At 41.1% G+C, this 18,018-nt stretch overlaps 1 protein-coding gene across 1 annotated transcript in view; it reads right to left on the bottom strand.

Moving 5' to 3' along the window:
- adamts18 (ADAM metallopeptidase with thrombospondin type 1 motif, 18) overlaps positions 1 to 18,018 on the bottom strand; it is an 83,619-nt gene that overhangs the window by 40,521 nt on the left and 25,080 nt on the right. The window contains exons 8-13 of the mRNA XM_030044718.1: positions 17,296 to 17,401; positions 14,782 to 14,919; positions 14,511 to 14,664; positions 12,003 to 12,098; positions 9,254 to 9,402; positions 454 to 626 (exon numbers count right to left, since the gene is read on the bottom strand). Coding sequence (XP_029900578.1) covers positions 454 to 626; positions 9,254 to 9,402; positions 12,003 to 12,098; positions 14,511 to 14,664; positions 14,782 to 14,919; positions 17,296 to 17,401 — 816 coding nt within the window. The remainder of the gene's footprint in view (positions 1 to 453; positions 627 to 9,253; positions 9,403 to 12,002; positions 12,099 to 14,510; positions 14,665 to 14,781; positions 14,920 to 17,295; positions 17,402 to 18,018) is intronic.

Raw genomic sequence — 18,018 nt, 5'->3', positions numbered from 1 at the left:
AGGATGGATATAAACATAAAGGAAATAAGTACCGTCACATGATGGAACACGATTTATGACTGTTGCATTGTGGATTTTGGATATTCTGCAATGCCAAACCAGCTGTACATGCATGCTGGTAAAATAAGTACAACAGAGGTGTGTGCATTTTTTTTTGTTTTTTTTTTTCCTGAGAGGCTACTTTGACCAAGATTCCCTGACATTTTTTTTAAATTTATGTGATGCTTGTATGGTTTTAAGTATGTTTTTTATGGATGTTTAAGAATGGCCTACATCTTGGTTTTCAGGCATGCCTCATTTTTTCCATCTCAGTTGCCCTCAGGAAATGAATAAAGGTTAACTGAGCTGAACTGACCTGACACCACAACACATTATGGTGAAGTGGGAGTTGAGTGCCTACCTTCACCTTTGACCCCAGAGAGCTGCAGTGAGTGTGCGCTGCTGGCCACCTACCATCCACTTTGGTGTAGGGCTTCCACTTGTAGTACCAGCCCCTGAAGGGTTTGCTGTTGTATTCAGCGCACTGCTGGGCTCGGAAATCCACGGCACCAGGTGGGCACGGCCGTGTGTTACACAACTGGTTGAGGCGGCTGGAGCCAGGGCAAAATTTACCATTGTTCTGTGGCCTGGAGGGAAGTTGAGAAAGAAGAGTGGAGGGAAAAGAAAGAGAGGTTAAAAGAGCTGAATTATTTGGTATTCCTTTTATTATTTATTCATTTTATTAATCTATACATTTTAAAATTACAGGAACAGTGCCCACTAATAGACATTTCTCTAAATGTGCCAGTTTGGCCATCTCGGCTAATTTTCAACTGCAGTCCCTGTGCAGGTGTAATCACAGCTATAAAAGACACATAAAATACATTTAAATAGGAACAGCAATCCAGAGATTGTCCCAGCTCAGTAAATTCTCATCTCTTAGGCAGTAACAATGCTGTTAACTTGTCACTGAAAGAAAAAAAAAAACAGGCATGAAGATACACCCTCAATTTTCCCCCATCCACCATGAAAATTACATAAACTCAGCTAACTTCTGATAATCGAAGTTTAAAGTTTTCAAGACTTAAAGATAATTTACGTTAAAAGTAAAAATTATAGTTCAAATATATTTTATCCAACTGATCCTCAGTGTGTGAGCCTGCATGCTGAAGAAAGTCAACACTTTTTGAATCAGCCAGGAACAGAAGGTAAGGATCATACACAGTTAACTCGCAAACATTAATTAATGGAGTTAGTGTCAATGGAACTTTAATACACCATCAAATGGCAGAGCAACTTGTGATAAAGAAAAGACTAACTGCAGCGGAGTCTTTATGTTTTTATGTTATATTACAGTGTCGTGCCAGACTTCCCAGGCCTTCTGAACCCATGCCAGGCATTCCAACACAACCACCAGCTGAGAAAATTGACTTCAGCTATTTACGATGATCAGCAACAAAACGGCAAACACACACATAGGCCTGAACATGGACTCATGCTGATCAAGTATGTCCATAAAAACACCTCACTGAGTGTGACACTGAACCCCAGGCTTTCGCACAAAAACGCAAATAAGTGCCTGAAGAAGAAGAAGAAGAAGAAGAAGAAGAAGAAGAAGAAGAAGAAGAAGAAGGGATCACAATGCAAACATATTTAAATGTATTTTTATTCTTCTAAGGCCGAGCAATAACATTAAGCATGTCTGCATGACTGAAGCACAACTGAAATGAGGACCATCAAAAGTGAAAAACTGCATGTGCCTTCAATGCATCTCCTTCAGTTCATCCCTTCATCCTATCCATTCAGATCTGGACTCCATCACACAGTGAATGACATGGCTGGCAGGAGCAGCCCAGCTCCATTCAAGGTGTGAGTGTGTAAATCTGCTCTGTGCTGATCCTGCTTCTCTCAGTGAAGAGGAGGTTTGGCTGAGGTTTCCATAGGCCTGATCCCATTAAGACTTATCGGGCAGACAAACACAGCCCATATGGTAGACTGCTTATGGTGGGCCGGCGGGGGGCACCGTGCGCTCCTGCCTTCTGATCTGCTGCCACAACACAGGACAGGACAGAGGCTGCTGGTGCTAAATTTGTATGGGGCCGTATGCAGCTTATGGTCATTTGTTATGGAGGACGGATGCCAAAAAACAGTCATAATAAATAGTGAATCTGCTCATACAGGGCTTCACTTCTCTTCTTTCGTGTGCCTCTTGTTCTTTTCTTCTCCTCTAGGGTTTGTCTCATTTCCAAAGACGTTTCCAAGATAAGTAGCATTTTTAGGAAATATAGGATAGTCTCATTAGAGTAGGAAGATTAGGTTCCTTGATTTGGCAAAATTATCAGGATATATGAAGTGCTTCCTTCACTGCACAGGGTATCCCACAAGACCATGAGATAAGCGGAAAACTTCAGTTGTACCCTAATATAATTTGCCTAGTGTAGTTTCTAGTCATCAAAAATAAGCAGCTCAAGATGGCAAATGGAGAGCATTTCTATAGTGCTTTGGCTCTGGTCAACCAACCACTCAAAGTGCTTTACAGTGTTGGCCTCACCTTTACCCATTTACACACTGATGGGAGAGGATATCATGCAAAGTGCCAAGCTGCCCATCAGGAGCAGTTAGGGGTTCAGGGTCTTGCTCAGCAACACTTCAACACACTCTCCGGAGGAGCTGGGGACCAAACCAGGAACTCTCAGATCACCAGAGCTACCCACAAGACAATGCATTTGACTTACGAGTACAAAAAAATCAAACCAAACGGGATGCTGAGTCGAAATTCCTACTTGGGAAGATTTCTGAACTCCCATTTCATGATTTGAAGTCATTTCAACATTGCTGATCTTTTTAATGTTTTATGCTTTAAATAAGGCTTTAACGTTTGATTTTCAGCCTGATATCTTTTTAGACCAATCAACATACCAATACTTAAAGTTAGCTGTTATTAGCCATTCCATTTTCAAGGTTTGTCACTAGCATTAGCAGGCATCTTCCTCCCACTTTGTATCCCAACCATCAGTATGTCGAGTTTCTGACTTCTGTCTTGCCACATCTGCCCCTAAGTGAATGCAGCATAAAATAACTAGCATAATGCTTACATTGTTTTTGTCTAGACTGCATGGATTCTACATTATTCAAATTAGATTTTCTTGTTATGATTCTAAGTTCATGTCACCTTTTGGACAAAACACAGTTGGATAAGGAGGTAGAAACGTCATAGGAAGCCTTCTTTCAAATAGGACAGACCCTTCTCTCTCCCTTCCCTCTCTTCACTTCTTCTCTTCTCCACTGTCTGCTGTCTCCTCTCTTCCTCTCTCTTTCAGTCCAGTTCAGTTAATAAATCCATTTTCAAAACATGACAGAGAACAGATCTCAACGAGTTGATATGTATTCTCCTCTCTCTCTCTCTCTCTCTCTCTCTCTCTCTCTCAACTGAGGCTGACCTCCTGCAGGTCAGAGGTCATTGTGGTTGGTCAACTCTTTTTCTCCTTCAGTCACCTGTTCTGTGCCTCCACCTCTGCCCCCATTGCCCCATACCACCCATCTTGCATACACACTCACTCACACACACACACATACACACATATAAATAAATCCACAGTCTACTGCCGCTGAAGCCTCCACCCCAATAAAGCACCTTTACAAGCCTGATGGGATGCTCCACCAAACAGAGGACTATCTGATAACACCCACCCCCACCCAGATTGAGTGTGTGACAAACTGTCCTCTGTACAAAAGCAGGTCAAGATGCTGAACCTAATCTCCCAGGTCTTGTTGGGGCGGATTAGGTTGACTGTGTTTGATCTGGCAGGTGGTCCAGCAGCAGCAGAGCAGCGAGGAGGAAAGCTGGAAAGAGGGAAGATTAATTTCCCATCTTGGAGGAGCTCCTCAGGAAGGGTTTAACAGACTGATCCCATTTTACGAGACTCAACAAAAGATACATGCAATTGCCTCGTAAAATGGCAGATTTCGTCGAGTCAGACACACGATTGCTATTGAGTGCTATTCAGCGATGGCAGAAAATAATTTTTCAAATAATACAGTATTTTATCAGATTTTGCATAGGGTCTAAAATTAGACCATTAATCATTAATCATTTAATATGATAAGTCATCATTTAAATGATAAATGTGACGTGCACAAATATGTACTGCAAATTTGGAGGGGTTCAGTAAATTACATTTTATAGTTGAACATCATTCATTTATTTTACAAACTACTTATCCTAATTAGGGTTGCTGGGCGCTGGAGCCTATCCCAGCACTCACTGGGCAGGGAAGTGCCCTAGATAGGTCACCAGTCCACTGCAGAACCGGCAGCCACATTCATACCTAGAAGCAATTTAGCATCTCCAATTCACCTAACCTGCATGTCTTTGGATTGTGAGAGGGAACCAGAGCACCCGCTGGAAACCCACGCATGCACGGGGACAATATGCAATATCCACACAGAAAGGGCCCTGGACAGCCAGCCGGAAATCCAATTCAGGCCCCTCTTGCTATGGAGGGGCAGCGCTAACCACTGCACCACCATGCTACTCTGGTTGGACATCATGTAAACATAATGGAGCACAGGGATCTAAAGAATGTGGCAGTGTTTACATTTAAGCAATCACTTAAGCATTTAAGTCACTGAATTCCCATGTGCAGAGATTCTTGGACAGGTATGCACATGGAGACCCTTTTCAAATTGTCAAATACCCAAGCAAATAATGTCAAGTAGCAGCAGTTTACATGCTGAGAAGCCATTTTCATTTTACACAATGTGCTTAAGTCTGAATTTGGAAGTATCTGTCTGATCTGTCTTAGGATTTGAAAAAGAGGACACCAAAACTGGGGGTGAGGATGACGTCAGGGACTAGCGGTCATGTTCGGGCTAATCCACCTTGTTCTGTTCAGATTAGGAGCAGAGAGGCCCAGCCAAAATAATCAAATAGATTAATGGGGACAACTCACAAAACACACACACCCACACAAATACATATACACGTGCACACATGCACACATGCACACACACCCACATACATATTACACTACAGCATGACTCAGGAGTAACTGATTAACTCCTGCCAAGAATGAGAGAGCGTGTTTATGCAGTATTGGAAAGGTTATCTTCAAAACATATACCACTACAGATTACTGAATACATGCTCTTGAAAGTAATTTGTATCATATTCCAATGGATTACTGAACATATTTTAAATACTTTGGATTACTTTTGGAATACTTCAAGATTTACCCATTTGTCTTTGTCAGTCTGAATGTAGTTTACACTTGCTTTTGGGAATGACTTTCATGCTTCAGAGAAAAAACTACACACAAAGTACGCAAAACAAAAATGTGGTATGTTTTGTCCTGCAACTGATGCTGTTTAAAGAAAAATAGTGAAATTGTCTTGCCACTTGTTATAAAAGTAGCCTTTTGAGAAAAGTGTAATGCATAATGTGTGTGACTGAGTGAGGGAGAGAGAAAGAGCAGCAAAAAGTGACAGCAAAAGCGGAGAGGAGAGGCCCAGCAGTGAAGTTGTCAGCCTGACAGTAAATGTATAGTATAGGCAGCAGGCGATTTGAGCAAGTGACCATAAGCATCCCCTTTGTTAACCTGCCACCCCTTCACCCCTCCAGGTAGTGCACAGATATTTCTACAGACATAACAAATCTGGATCAACTTTCTAGAAATGCAGCTGGGAAGAATGTGTAGACTCTTTTTGTGTGTGTATGTGTGTGAGTTTGTGTGTAATGTTATGTAAACTTGCTCAATAACATGAAAAATTCAGTCCGAACCTCTGTCCAAGACAATTAGGAAGGACTACAAGTACACAGCCGTTAGCTTTAAATCTGATAGTAAGTCCTTGTCATCCTTCCCTCTCCTTCCCTCTGACCCCAAAACTCTCAGCGGCATCAACCTAGTTTCAGCAGCTTCTCGTACAAAGGCCTCTTTAGTGCCAGAGGAATGATAAATGGACATGACAGCTAACCTGGATTAGAGGCTCTGTGGCCCTTTATCGCCTGCTGGTCATGGTGTATAATGTGCATCATATGAGGCCTTCTCCGCCTCTGTCTCTATGGAAAACGCCTTTGATCCCTCACAGGGATTAAGAGAAGAGTCGGGTGTGACAGACAGGATGGTACCACGTCAGTGTCAGCAATGCTGCTAAACTACCCCGGACCTGTGTTTCCATTCAGGTCTAGGCTAAATTAAAAGTAAGATTTTGAACTTACTCAGTTACTTTGACAGCAAAGCATTCTGTTTCCATTACTTTATATCATGCTGTGATGGCGCTGTGATTTCTGATCTTGTGAGGCCCGGTATGCCACGCCACTGCTGAATAACCAACACTTCATAACAAAAAAACTAATACTAATAATTCTTCCCTTTCTTAAAACTATACAACTGACACACTGGAAGACCTGGAACAGCATATTTACGAGTGTTTCGATCTGATTGTCAAAATGGGTAAACAAGAAAAAAGCTTTCAATATTAATCAATACCGAGCTGTACACCTTCTGTCAAAAAACGCCCTCATTCAGCAAACTCATTCATGGACTTACCGACACAGACAGAAACATCTAACTGCTTCCCAGAGATTGTGACACACTTAATATCCATAGACAATCAGCTAAACTGTCTGCTTTGGGTGCAAGGATTTCTCTTGTTGAATTATTACGCAAAGGATTTCAGGGGTTAAAATGCAGCGGGGAGTTCAGTCATAAACAGATGCAAGATGAAGAAAATAAACAAATTTAAAAAACCTGTTAGTCATTACCAGAAACAACATTTTATAAAATATGATGTTGGCTACTAAAGAACCTGTATTAATGTTTTATTTATATTTATATATTTACATTTTGTGATGTTTTTATCAGCCTTATAGGTTTAGTGGTTTAATGTTTAATTTACATCTGTCAGTCACTTTCATTTTGATCATTGGCTTGAGTGCAATTAAATAAATAAATTCAATAAATAGTATACTTTTAACAGCAGTAACATAGTAAAGAAACAAGATATTTTTGAAAGTAACGTTCCCCAGCACTGCTCACAATTATCAATAACACCAATAAAGAGGTCAGCACAGCAGAACTATGTGATTTGTAACCCCCAATATCTCACTCAATTATGGATGGATATGATGAAAAAAACAAAGCGCTGATGTTCAAAGTAAGAAGTTACAAAGAATCAAGAACAGTTGTTCCTGGAGCCTTGAAGCACCCTGACCTGGAAAATGTGACCTACCTACAGCGAATCTGTGTTTAATTAGCTCCGGGTATCAAACCATGTTCATCAGTCTTTCATCACCGTTCAGTTTCATCACTCAACAGTTCTATTTTTAGCCCTTTAAGCTGCACAAAAGTGGACTTGACAAACATCTATATTCTGCAGAGTTGTCTGTTTTTTTTTGTTTTTTTTATCATTCCCCTGGAAGATGGAATCAGTTGATGTTGACACTGAAGCCACATACTCAGAGTACATCATGGCTGCAGTTACCGGGGGTAGTAAATGTATCTCCAGGAACCCGAACATCAAGCCTGCACTTCAGCACCCAGTAACACACCATGTCATGTGCATAGATTCAGGACATGGACCAAAAACTGTCCTTCATTGGATGTGACGTGCCACTATGATCTAACGTGGTATGACTAATTCTTTAATGATGGCAATCATTAATGCTGCAGCGAACAATATGAACCAATCAAGGAGTCTATTCTGGCAGCGAAGTCCACCAATCAAAGCGGTGCAGTGGCCTTGGATGTTATCCATTAGTCAGTGTGTGTGTGTGTGTGTGTGTATGTGTATGTGTGTGTGTGTGTGTACAGATGGGTGAGTGGCAGGAGGGTGCATACACAAGTATGTGTTCATTGTACGTTAGACCTGACAGAACTATCTCATGTACAAGGAAAACAGAATGAAACACAGCATGAAAATAATAATAACAATAATAACATGATGAACACTAATCCATTCTCAAATCAAAACCCTTTCCATTTTTCTCTGGATTTGTTTTTGTACCGTTCAGTGTTCATCATGTTGTAATGTTGTAAAGGCGGCTTATTTGCATCAAACCACCCAATGAGAGATGCACATTAGTGCATCTCTCATTCATGTTCTATTTTTTGCAAATTTCAAAAGTGCACTTGAAATTTGCTTGACAGTTGTACAGTAACGTAACTCGTGCCATAAATGATAACATGAGAAGTGCCGTCTAGGAATTAGTTTTGGTTTTGTTTGTTCTAAGTTGGCAGTGGCTCCCAAAGGGGAAATTACAAAAGACTGGCAGGCCTGGGGGGGTTTACCTCTCCCTGTGGTCCTTCCCAAGAGTTCTTGCATGTTTTCCTTTTTAGCTTCTAGGTTTTTGAGGTTTGGGCTTAATTAACTTGAACATGACTTGAACTGTAATTGAAATGACTGTTAATTCAGCACAGTTCTCATTGTTTGTGTTCCCATGTTACTGTAAAATAGTAAAAAGTCATACTGTAAGATATGAATTTGACTGTAAAAGACTAACTTCAATTCAACAAAGTACTTAAAAACGGCAGAAAAAATGATGTTTCAGTTTAATTCCAGTACTGAGGTTAAAAGTTTGATGGTATGGTAACAAGCTCATTTGCTGCAGATAATAGACCACTAGTGCAGACAGAGCACAGCGCAGAGACGGCACAGCAGGAATAAATGGGAATATAGGCTGTGAAATGTTGCGTTTGAAAACGCAAATATCACAATAACTATGAGAAATAATAACCTGGGCATCATGCATGTAAAGTCTGCAATAAAACAAAACGTTTAAACAGAGCAGCTCTGCTCACATGCGCATAGTAACGCACACACACACACAGAGTGCTTCACAAATAAACAGCATTTGTAGAATTACATAGGATAATGTTGCAGTAGAGCGACTTTCAGAGAAATAAACGTACTATTAGGAGGTTTGGCTCATCTGGAGTGCAGGGAAAAAGAGTCAGCCTGTCTGGACTGTCAGTCTGAGTGTGTGGGTGTGGGTGTGTGTGTGTGTGTGTGTGTGTGTGTGTGTGATTGCATACTGACAGCTAATTGGCATACAGCACGTTCAGGTGCTCAGACAGGAGGGATTTGGGGACATGCAACCTTCAAGAATTGCTGTCTGACCCAAACAGCAACATTAAAGCTCTTGTTTTTTGTTTTTTGAAACAAGTGAAAAAAAAATCTAACCCCACTTGTTTCCATGCTTTCTTGCAGAATAAAGCAGATGAAAGTGGCTGATAGAAGACTGTGTGTGTGTGTGTGTGTGTGTGTGTGTGTGTACCTGGGGCTGGTGCAGGAGCGCTCCCTGTACATGACCCCTCCTCCGCAGGTCCTGGAGCAGTCGGACCATTGGGACCAGCCCGACCACTGGCCATGGACCGCCCTGGGACCGTGCTCCCCATATTTAACACACTGGCCCCTCCGACACCACTGCCACACACACACAAAGAGAGAGAAGGAGAGAGACAGAGAGAGACAGAGAGAGAGAGAGAGAGAGAAAGGGAGAATACATATCAACTTATTGAGAGATGGGGTAGGTGGGATGTGGGTTAGGGTTAGAAAAGAAAAAGAAATGTGAAAATGTGAAGAAGTAAAGAAAAGATGGAAAGGAAATTTGAAAGAAGAAATAAAGCAAGAAAAAGAAAAGAAAAGAAAAAAGAGAATGAAAAATAGCTTTCATATTGGGCTTGGGTGCAGGTGGCCTTGTGCCTGAAGTTCCTGGTTTGGACAAACGCCCAGCGCCACACCTGGACAACCAAGATGTCCAGCCGGAGCCAGCATGCTCACACACACACACACACACACACACACACACCTGGGCCACTCCATGCCAAATGCAGCACTCACACACGTCACCACCTCTCTCCCTCTCTAAATATCAGCTTTCCTGTGTGAAGAAGTGCTGCAGCACCATGTCCACATGGGACACTTCACCATGTGTGTGTGTATGTATGCGTGTGTGTGCAAATGTGTGTGTATGTGTGGGTGTGGGTGTGATTCTGATTGTCAGCAAGGCTGGATGGAAATTATTACACTTTCTCTCATTACTGTAATTGAGTTGCTTTTTTCCATCACTGTATTTACTTAAACTGTGTACATCAGTTCCATATTATTTAAATGTGTTTAACAATACTAATTTCTTGATTTGGTTTAAATTAATTTTATTTGACTGCACAGTATAAAGAGAGGGAACTGTTAATTACATGTATGAGTTTGAGAACTGACAACCACTGTTTCTCTGTGTTTTATAATTATGTTGACTGTTTTTGAAAATTTGAAAACAGTAGCCTGGCAAGACATGACGCCATTCACACAGTGTCAGGCAAAAAGTGAACAGTTCATTTGCAAAAACAGATAAAAGCCATCCTTCAAATCAATACACCTTTTTCACTGATACTGCTTGGAGTACACACACACACATATACACACACAAACAAAGCATGATTTAGGATAATAAACATTATGCCAGGCTAAATAAACATATAAAAAATAGAAATAAATATGAAGTAAATTGTAATAAAATTCAAAAAAGTTTGAAAAGATTTAATAAATTCAAATGGAGATATCTGTTTTTGCAAATGAACTCTTCAAGTATTTTACCATGTTTAATGTTTACTGGGTATCCAAACATATAAATGTAACAATGAAAAAATATGAAATGAGCCTAAGAGGCCACTCACACTGGCAAGTTTGATCCGCGCCCAAGCACGATTGCCCTTAAAATCCGGATTCTTTGACCAGTGTGATCGCTCCGTATCGTGCTTGAATACAGTACACTTCCCCCGCTCTGGCACGGTTGGAAGGGGTGTGCTTCAGTGCGGTACGGGCGCGTACATGAGCACATGCACGGTCACGCACGCAGTGCGCGGACGTAAATCATGCAACTTTCCTCCTGCCTCTGCAAAACTGTTTAATGTGCGCAGCCGATTACCGGCGAATGGCCGCGTTGCGCAATCAATAATCAACCATGTTGTCTGTGTCATTGTCCGTTGTGCTGCTGCAACCGCGTATAAACAAAAGTCGGTTTATAATGAAAGTACAGCAGTCTGTGTGCGGAGATCCGGCAGACCTGGTGCTGGCCGCGGCACCGCGTCGGCACCGGCCGGCACTGGCCGCGGCACCGCGCGGTGTGCGGCCACCCGGTCACCCGGTCTGCCGGATCTGCCAGGTGCCGCTCCGGCTGTCAGTTGGACCTTTCTGAAGAAGGAGGAAGTTACCTCCGAAACTGTCAAGGTAAATAAACATCCCATGTCTGATTAAAAGGACCAAAAACGTTTTCTAGTTAAAAGGAAGACATGATGTATTTGAACTATATTGATTTCTAATGATGTCGGGCCATGCCTGTTGTTGTCGTATTTCAACGTGATGACGCGCACACCGGGGGCAATCGTGCTTGGGCGCGTTTGGGAAAAAGGCAATGTGAGTGCAGGCCAGCCGGGGACTGGAGAGGGGGGGATTTTGGCTTTAGCACGATACGGACTCAAACTTGCCAATGTGAGTGGGCCCTAACTGGCTCATCAGTAGTGTCTCCATTCAGGTTTTGTGTAAATTATATGCAAACCTTTGAAAAGTGGACAGCACTTGATTGCTTATCAGCTGTGTTTCTATGAATAGGTTTTCAGTGAAAAAAGCTTGGCGTGTGTGTGTATGAGATCCCGCAATATTGAGATCCACATCTCGACAAAATTATTTGTTCAGTATGTTAATTAGGGCACCAAACATCTGGGACAGAAGATGCTGATCTAAATACAGAGCACATGAGATAATCCTCCTATAGACTCATGAATTCACAAAATGTGTCTCCATCACAGTTTTTTGAATGAGCTCATTATGGACAGGCCACAAAATCCACTGCAAGAACATAAAAAACGTTTTGTGATGTCTTTTCTATTCAACATTTTCCAGCTCAAAATTTCAAGCTGCACAAAACATGGCTTGATGGATACACAGCTAATGAAGAGAGGGGCAGTCAGCTGAATGGAGGGCTTGCGACTGTTATTCTCCATACAGTAATAATGAGAGTTCCTCACCATATCAGGACCACAGCTGGTTCCTTCAGCAGCAGGCATGAACTTGGTCTCACACCGATGACCTGTACGGTGGCACCAAAGCGACTTGCAGATGTCCTGTGAAAGAAATCAAACACACACACAGACACACACACATATATGAAGTAAAAGGTGCCTGTCAGATATGTTGTTTCTGCTGTTGTCTTTGCAGGACCCTGGCATTAACATCACACTGTTGAAATCTCCATCTTAACAGATATTCAGCACTAAAAACTTGTTTTTTCCCTTAGAAGACCTTAGAAAACAATATGCCAGTGATTGTTCTTTCCAATCTTGATCAACTAGTTCCCAATTGTGTCATTTTCTTGATTCTAGTGGGCTGATCTGCCTTATTCTGCCTTGTTTCAACACATTTATTCTTGTTCCCAGAAAAATTCCAAACATCTGAAACTGCACTGGAAACAACTGGGATTATCTCATCCCACTGGCAGATGTTTTTTCACTTGTTTGAAGAAAAACAAGATTTTAACGCTGATTATGAGACTAAATGGTTTTAAAAGTAGTGTTTGAGCACCTTTAGTGGCACCTGAAGAGGTCTGTGGTAATCTCACTATAATTTAATTCACAAGACATTGTTTTTTTTATTATTTATCTTTTGAACAATCAATTATTGATGTGTTCTATCAAGTGTGAAAAATAATATCAAATGCTCATGAGAACTTAGCAGATTCCAAAGTAATGCCTTAAGTCTTCTCCAGTCTGACCAGCATCTTGCATCTTGCATCTTAGTTGCCTGAGTGAAGCTGGAATCACTGCATGTTTTTACTAGATAAAGACTAAAACAATAATCAAAATTAGAATTGGTTAAATGTCAATCCTCTAATCGATTACTCAACAAATCGTCTCAGCAGTAATATGCACCCTGGGCTGCAGAGGTTGAAATCTCACTTCATGCCACACTCGGCGCCCCTATGGGCCTCTTGACCATCCCGTTGTTTGCCTCCTTTCATGCGGAGCTCTGACCCAGCAGCACCTGCCTCTTGCCGGACCACCATCACGCCGCCACGATAACCAGCAATAAGCCGCTCCACAAAGCCCGGGTGTCAAATCTAATCACTGTACTTCCTTAATGAAACGAGCTATAATTGTATGTGCCATTTGTCCCAACAATACAGAGACAGAGTGAGTGAGTGCACAGGGAGAGCTGGGGTCGGCAGACAGGCGCAGAGTCTGGCAACCCGCCCAACTGCATCTGGCAAGGAGAGAGAAGCCAGGCAGGAGAGAGAGACACAGGCCAAGTGTATTTTTCTGTGTGTGTATGTGTGTGTGTGTGTGTGTGTGTGTGTGTGTGTGTGTCTGTGTGTGTGTGAATCTGCGTCGCCATGCTAATCTGCCACCCTAACACCAAGCAGGTGGCTCCCAGCCACACCAGCATCCTGCAAATCAGTCTACATGAGCCCATCAGGGACAAAACAAACAAAACAAAACAAAACAAAAAACAGTCCCAGTTGCACTGTTATTAATCAGCATGCAGGTTCATTTACCAACCACAGACTGCCATAGAAATGTAGATTTGATGTAGTATTTGATCTCCTGTCAGGGAAACACAGGAGGGATTATGGGAAGTGGTGAATAGGCCGGGCTGTGTCATGTGTGCTAATCCGTCATATAGACTATTTCCCAGCGAGCACAACCTCTTAAAGCAGAGCGAGGGGTAATCTACACAGGATTTACATGTGAATGTGCATCAGGCTGAATGCACCTATAATAAAGGCTTATACCAAGAGCATTTGGCTCCCGGCAGAGGAGGGGACTGGAGGGGGGCTGCTCATTCACTAGCTGGAATGCTTTTAATGGAGGTTAAATGTGGAGGTTTGGGGCAGAATAGGTTGTGCTACAAAGATCATGCAAATTAATCAAGTGCAAATTTTAGCACTGCCTCATTAAAACACACTAATGACAAGAGTTCTCCTGCTCATTAGTGGATAGTTAAAGCTTCATCCTGTGGGTTTTGGTTCAAAAAAACAGACCAAGAAAAACAGACATGTGACTTTGTAGTGTTGGGGTCCATGTAAAACCAGAGACATGCAATCATGCAAAATGTTGTTGTTGTGTTGCAATGATAAGTTGCTCAGAAAATTTATAATTTGCAACATCTATCAAGGAAAGATACCAAACATTTTCAGGTTACAGCTTCAAAAATTAAGAAATACTTCTCTCCATTTGTACAATTATAAAGTTGTGGCAGCTGTGGCTGCTGGTCAAACTAAGGAAGCAGTTTGAAGACCTTGTTTGGGATCTGTTAACTAATTTATCATTATTTTTGACAGTTAGATTAATTGATCAATTGAAAAAAAATGAAGAATGACAATAATCATTAGGTGCAGCACTTACACACAGTGTGTCATTTTTCTTTCCACCATCTATCACTTGGCCTGGACAGCAATTCAGCCATATAGCATTCACTGCTGCATCAAATCAGCCCATGAAACATCGCTACCAGGTGAAAGAGTGAAGTGAAAATCTCACCTTGACAAAATCAAGGTTGCAGAGTTTGGCTTTGGACCCGAACTGCCACTTGCACTGTGTGTCTGCATCGTACAGCTGACCAGGGAGCTGCTCCGGGTATTTATACTGACCCAGCTGTTTGGGCTCATCCACCAAGCAGGACGCCTGAGCTGTCCTGATGAACAAAACAAAGCATCCATGTCAGTCAGGAAGGCGGCATCAACTGAAGGCCAAGGTCTAGCTGTGCACATGTGTGTCTGTGTGTCTGTGTTTGTAAATGAGCAAGACGGACCCGAGGAAGCGGCTGAGGTACTGGCGGCTGCAGGTGGACCAAGAGAAGACGCCATTGTTTCCGGCCAGCGTTGGTGACATAATGTTTCCCTCCGTCTTGCGACAAGGATTCCCCTCACCGTCATGGATCATCCCAAAACTGGAAGAAAAAGATGGATAGAGAGGAGAAAATAGGAGACTGTGACATGGTTACCGACTGATCCTGGTCGGAACTGGAAAGACAAGGATTAAGACAGAATCTGGTTCACATGTATGGATGTATCTATGAACTTATTGATGATGTAGTGAAGGCTAAACCCCTCTGAATCCATTTTTCCTGTGTTCAGCCACCATTGCTTTTGTAAAGCAGAGCTTACCCACAGGTTTAGGCAGACACGAATCTGAGTAAAATTCATAGTATATATCATAGCAAGTAGTGTCAAACACTTACATGTTATATCAGGCTAATGTCTTTAAAAAATCAATAAACATTTAATGCTTTTACATTTCAATTTCAATCTAAACTTTTTCCTAAACACATAATTGATTTTTGTTGATACTGATGGTTGTTGAACTTATGATTATTAGTGGGGGCTTTTTTAAAATTTTACACACTGAAAAAAAAAACTCCAGTTTATAAAATCATCTAGTGTCAAGAGATCATTCAGTGTTAAAGTCTCATTTTCATTCAAACAAGTGTGAAAATCTGACAGTGTGTTAAAATAATCCCACTTGTATCAGGATTTTTTTTACAAATATGTTGAAACATTGCAGAATAAAGCATATGAGCCCACTACTATGGGATTAGTGGGATTATCTCATCCCACTGGTGGATTTTTGAACTTGTTTGAAGAAAAACAAGATTTTGACAGTGACATCACATGAGACTAAATGATATGTTAAGGTGTAGACTGATAATGAAAATATATCTTGGTGCAGGTTGTGGTGCATTGAATCCTCAAAAAATCTCACTCGGTCAAAAAAACGGAACCTGCAAACCAAACTAGACCCCCGCTTGCCACTGCACAGAGCTAAAATTTCCTCCCCTCGCCTTTTCAAGCCTGTGTCATATGTTTAGCACTTAGAGCACTCTTCACACTCTTTCTCATTTTGTCAGTCATTAACAATTTTTGGCCTGCAAGCAATTTTCATCTAAGTGAGTCAGCATATTTCTGGGCATGCGTCCTACTTTGTCATTAAGTCATTAAGATATTGCAAATTACGGATAGTCTGACATGTTAGCAGCTGTGTGAATTAAGAAAAGCAGGTTGTTCCCAGTTTGCTTTGGGGGGCTGCCAGATGGGACGAGGGAGTTTCACCGCAACATGAAATCTACAAATATCAAAAATAAACAGCCTTGTATCTCAATGGAAACGTGTAAACAGAAACTCAGTGCCGTGTGGCCTGTGGCACTTTCCATTATTCATTCATGAACTGGAGAGGATGAAGTAGTGCACTAACGTAATGCTATTATCCCACAATGTATTTGTTTCTTTGAATCAGGCCACATTTATTTCATTTGATATAGATTCATTACGTCCACAGACACACATGCAAACACACAGCTCTGAGTCTATAAAACACAACTTGGAGGAATAAAGTGATTGGTGCAGTGCATTCCTCCAATATGACACAAAAAGTCTGACACTTCGCTTTATCTCTTGTCAAGTCTGTGGGCAAAATGCTGCTCTGTCGTGAGGATGATTTATGGGACATGGCACAGTGCAGTTGTTGAAACAACACCACTGCACTGAAATTGATGCTACTGTCAAGTCTCGTCAGTGGAAGCAGCTTTACTATTGTCAAATAAGTAATGCAGCATCCTCAATATCCTTTTTTTTTTTTTTTTTTTTTTTTTTTGGCAAAACATTTGTGGCAATCTTCATCCTCATTCACCAAGTGACCTGCACTGCATAAAATCAATAACAAATCATTTAATCTCATACTCAGTATTAAAATCTAGCTTTTAGAAACCATGTTTAGAAAATGAATACCATTTTGTTTTTCACTGTCCCTTTTATTGGACCATATTTTTTTCAGAGCAATGAAAAAAGACATTGATTTCTGGAGTATGGATGATGCACAAGGATTGAGCTGGTTATTTACTCATGATACATTTAAGTTAGCTCGTTATATGGAGAAGGCATAGGAGAGAAAGCTCTTTATCAGGATACAAAGTGAGCTTTATTCTGGAAAATCTGTATTTGATTCTCATTTGACTTTGTATTTGAAACTATGTATATGGACATATCATGCTACAGCTATGCCTTTATTTACAAATGTTTGTTGTCACCAAAAGCTGTCTCTTTATCTGTTGACTAATAATGGTGTCTTGTAATCCCATGTGGGATTTTTAATTCATGCCTTTATTGATTCACTTATTGTTCCTGAAAAAATTCTGAAACAAGAGAAAATGCACTGGAAATCCTCCCATTGATATATTTTTACTTAGTTTAAATAAAAACAAGACCTCAGTTCTGAATATGAGGCCTGATGACTTGTTATGACAGAAATTGACTTTTTGTGTGCAACATACTTGTGTCCCGACTCATGGGCGATGGTGAAAGCCAGTCCGAGTCCTGTGTCTTCATTGATGGTACAACTCCTGTATTTACTGCACATGCCACTGATGGGAGCAAAGCCTGTAAAGAAACACGGAAAGACATAATATTAATGTAACATAATGTAATTTGTTTTTATTGGATGTAAATAGTACTATTATTTGGTAATAACACAATTTGTTATTAGTGTTTGGCTTTACTTGAGCATTTTTTGTTTCTATGTTTTATAAGCCCATATTTTATGTTAGGTAACGTCAGAGGTTTTAGCAAGGTCAGGGAGTAACTGTGGTGCAGAAAAGACTTGATAGCTGAGAAAATGGGTTTTTTTTCACTGCCATCAAAGACATAATAGCCATTCACATATATGCACTTACAAAAATGTCAGCTAATCAGGACCACGTTCAAGATGTGACCAAGATGTGAAAAAGCGACACATGCAGAGCAACTCACAGGGATATTAAATGCTGTAATGTAATGCTGCATTACAAAAACCATGAACACACTCTCTCCCGCTGCCTTTCCCTTTCTCTCTCTCTCTCCCTCTTATACTCTCGCTCTCTGTCTCTCTCCTTTTATGAGTCTCTAAGCACATTCTTGTGGTTTGAAACCTCAGGAAGATTTGGCTGACACTGTCACATGTGCATATTCACACACACACACACACATACACATACATGTATGCATGTGTGTGTATGTTT

This window comes from Myripristis murdjan, chromosome 3, assembly GCF_902150065.1.
Source record: "Myripristis murdjan chromosome 3, fMyrMur1.1, whole genome shotgun sequence".
NCBI classification, from domain to species: domain Eukaryota; kingdom Metazoa; phylum Chordata; class Actinopteri; order Holocentriformes; family Holocentridae; genus Myripristis; species Myripristis murdjan.
This window is presented reverse-complemented; position numbering and strand designations above follow the sequence as displayed.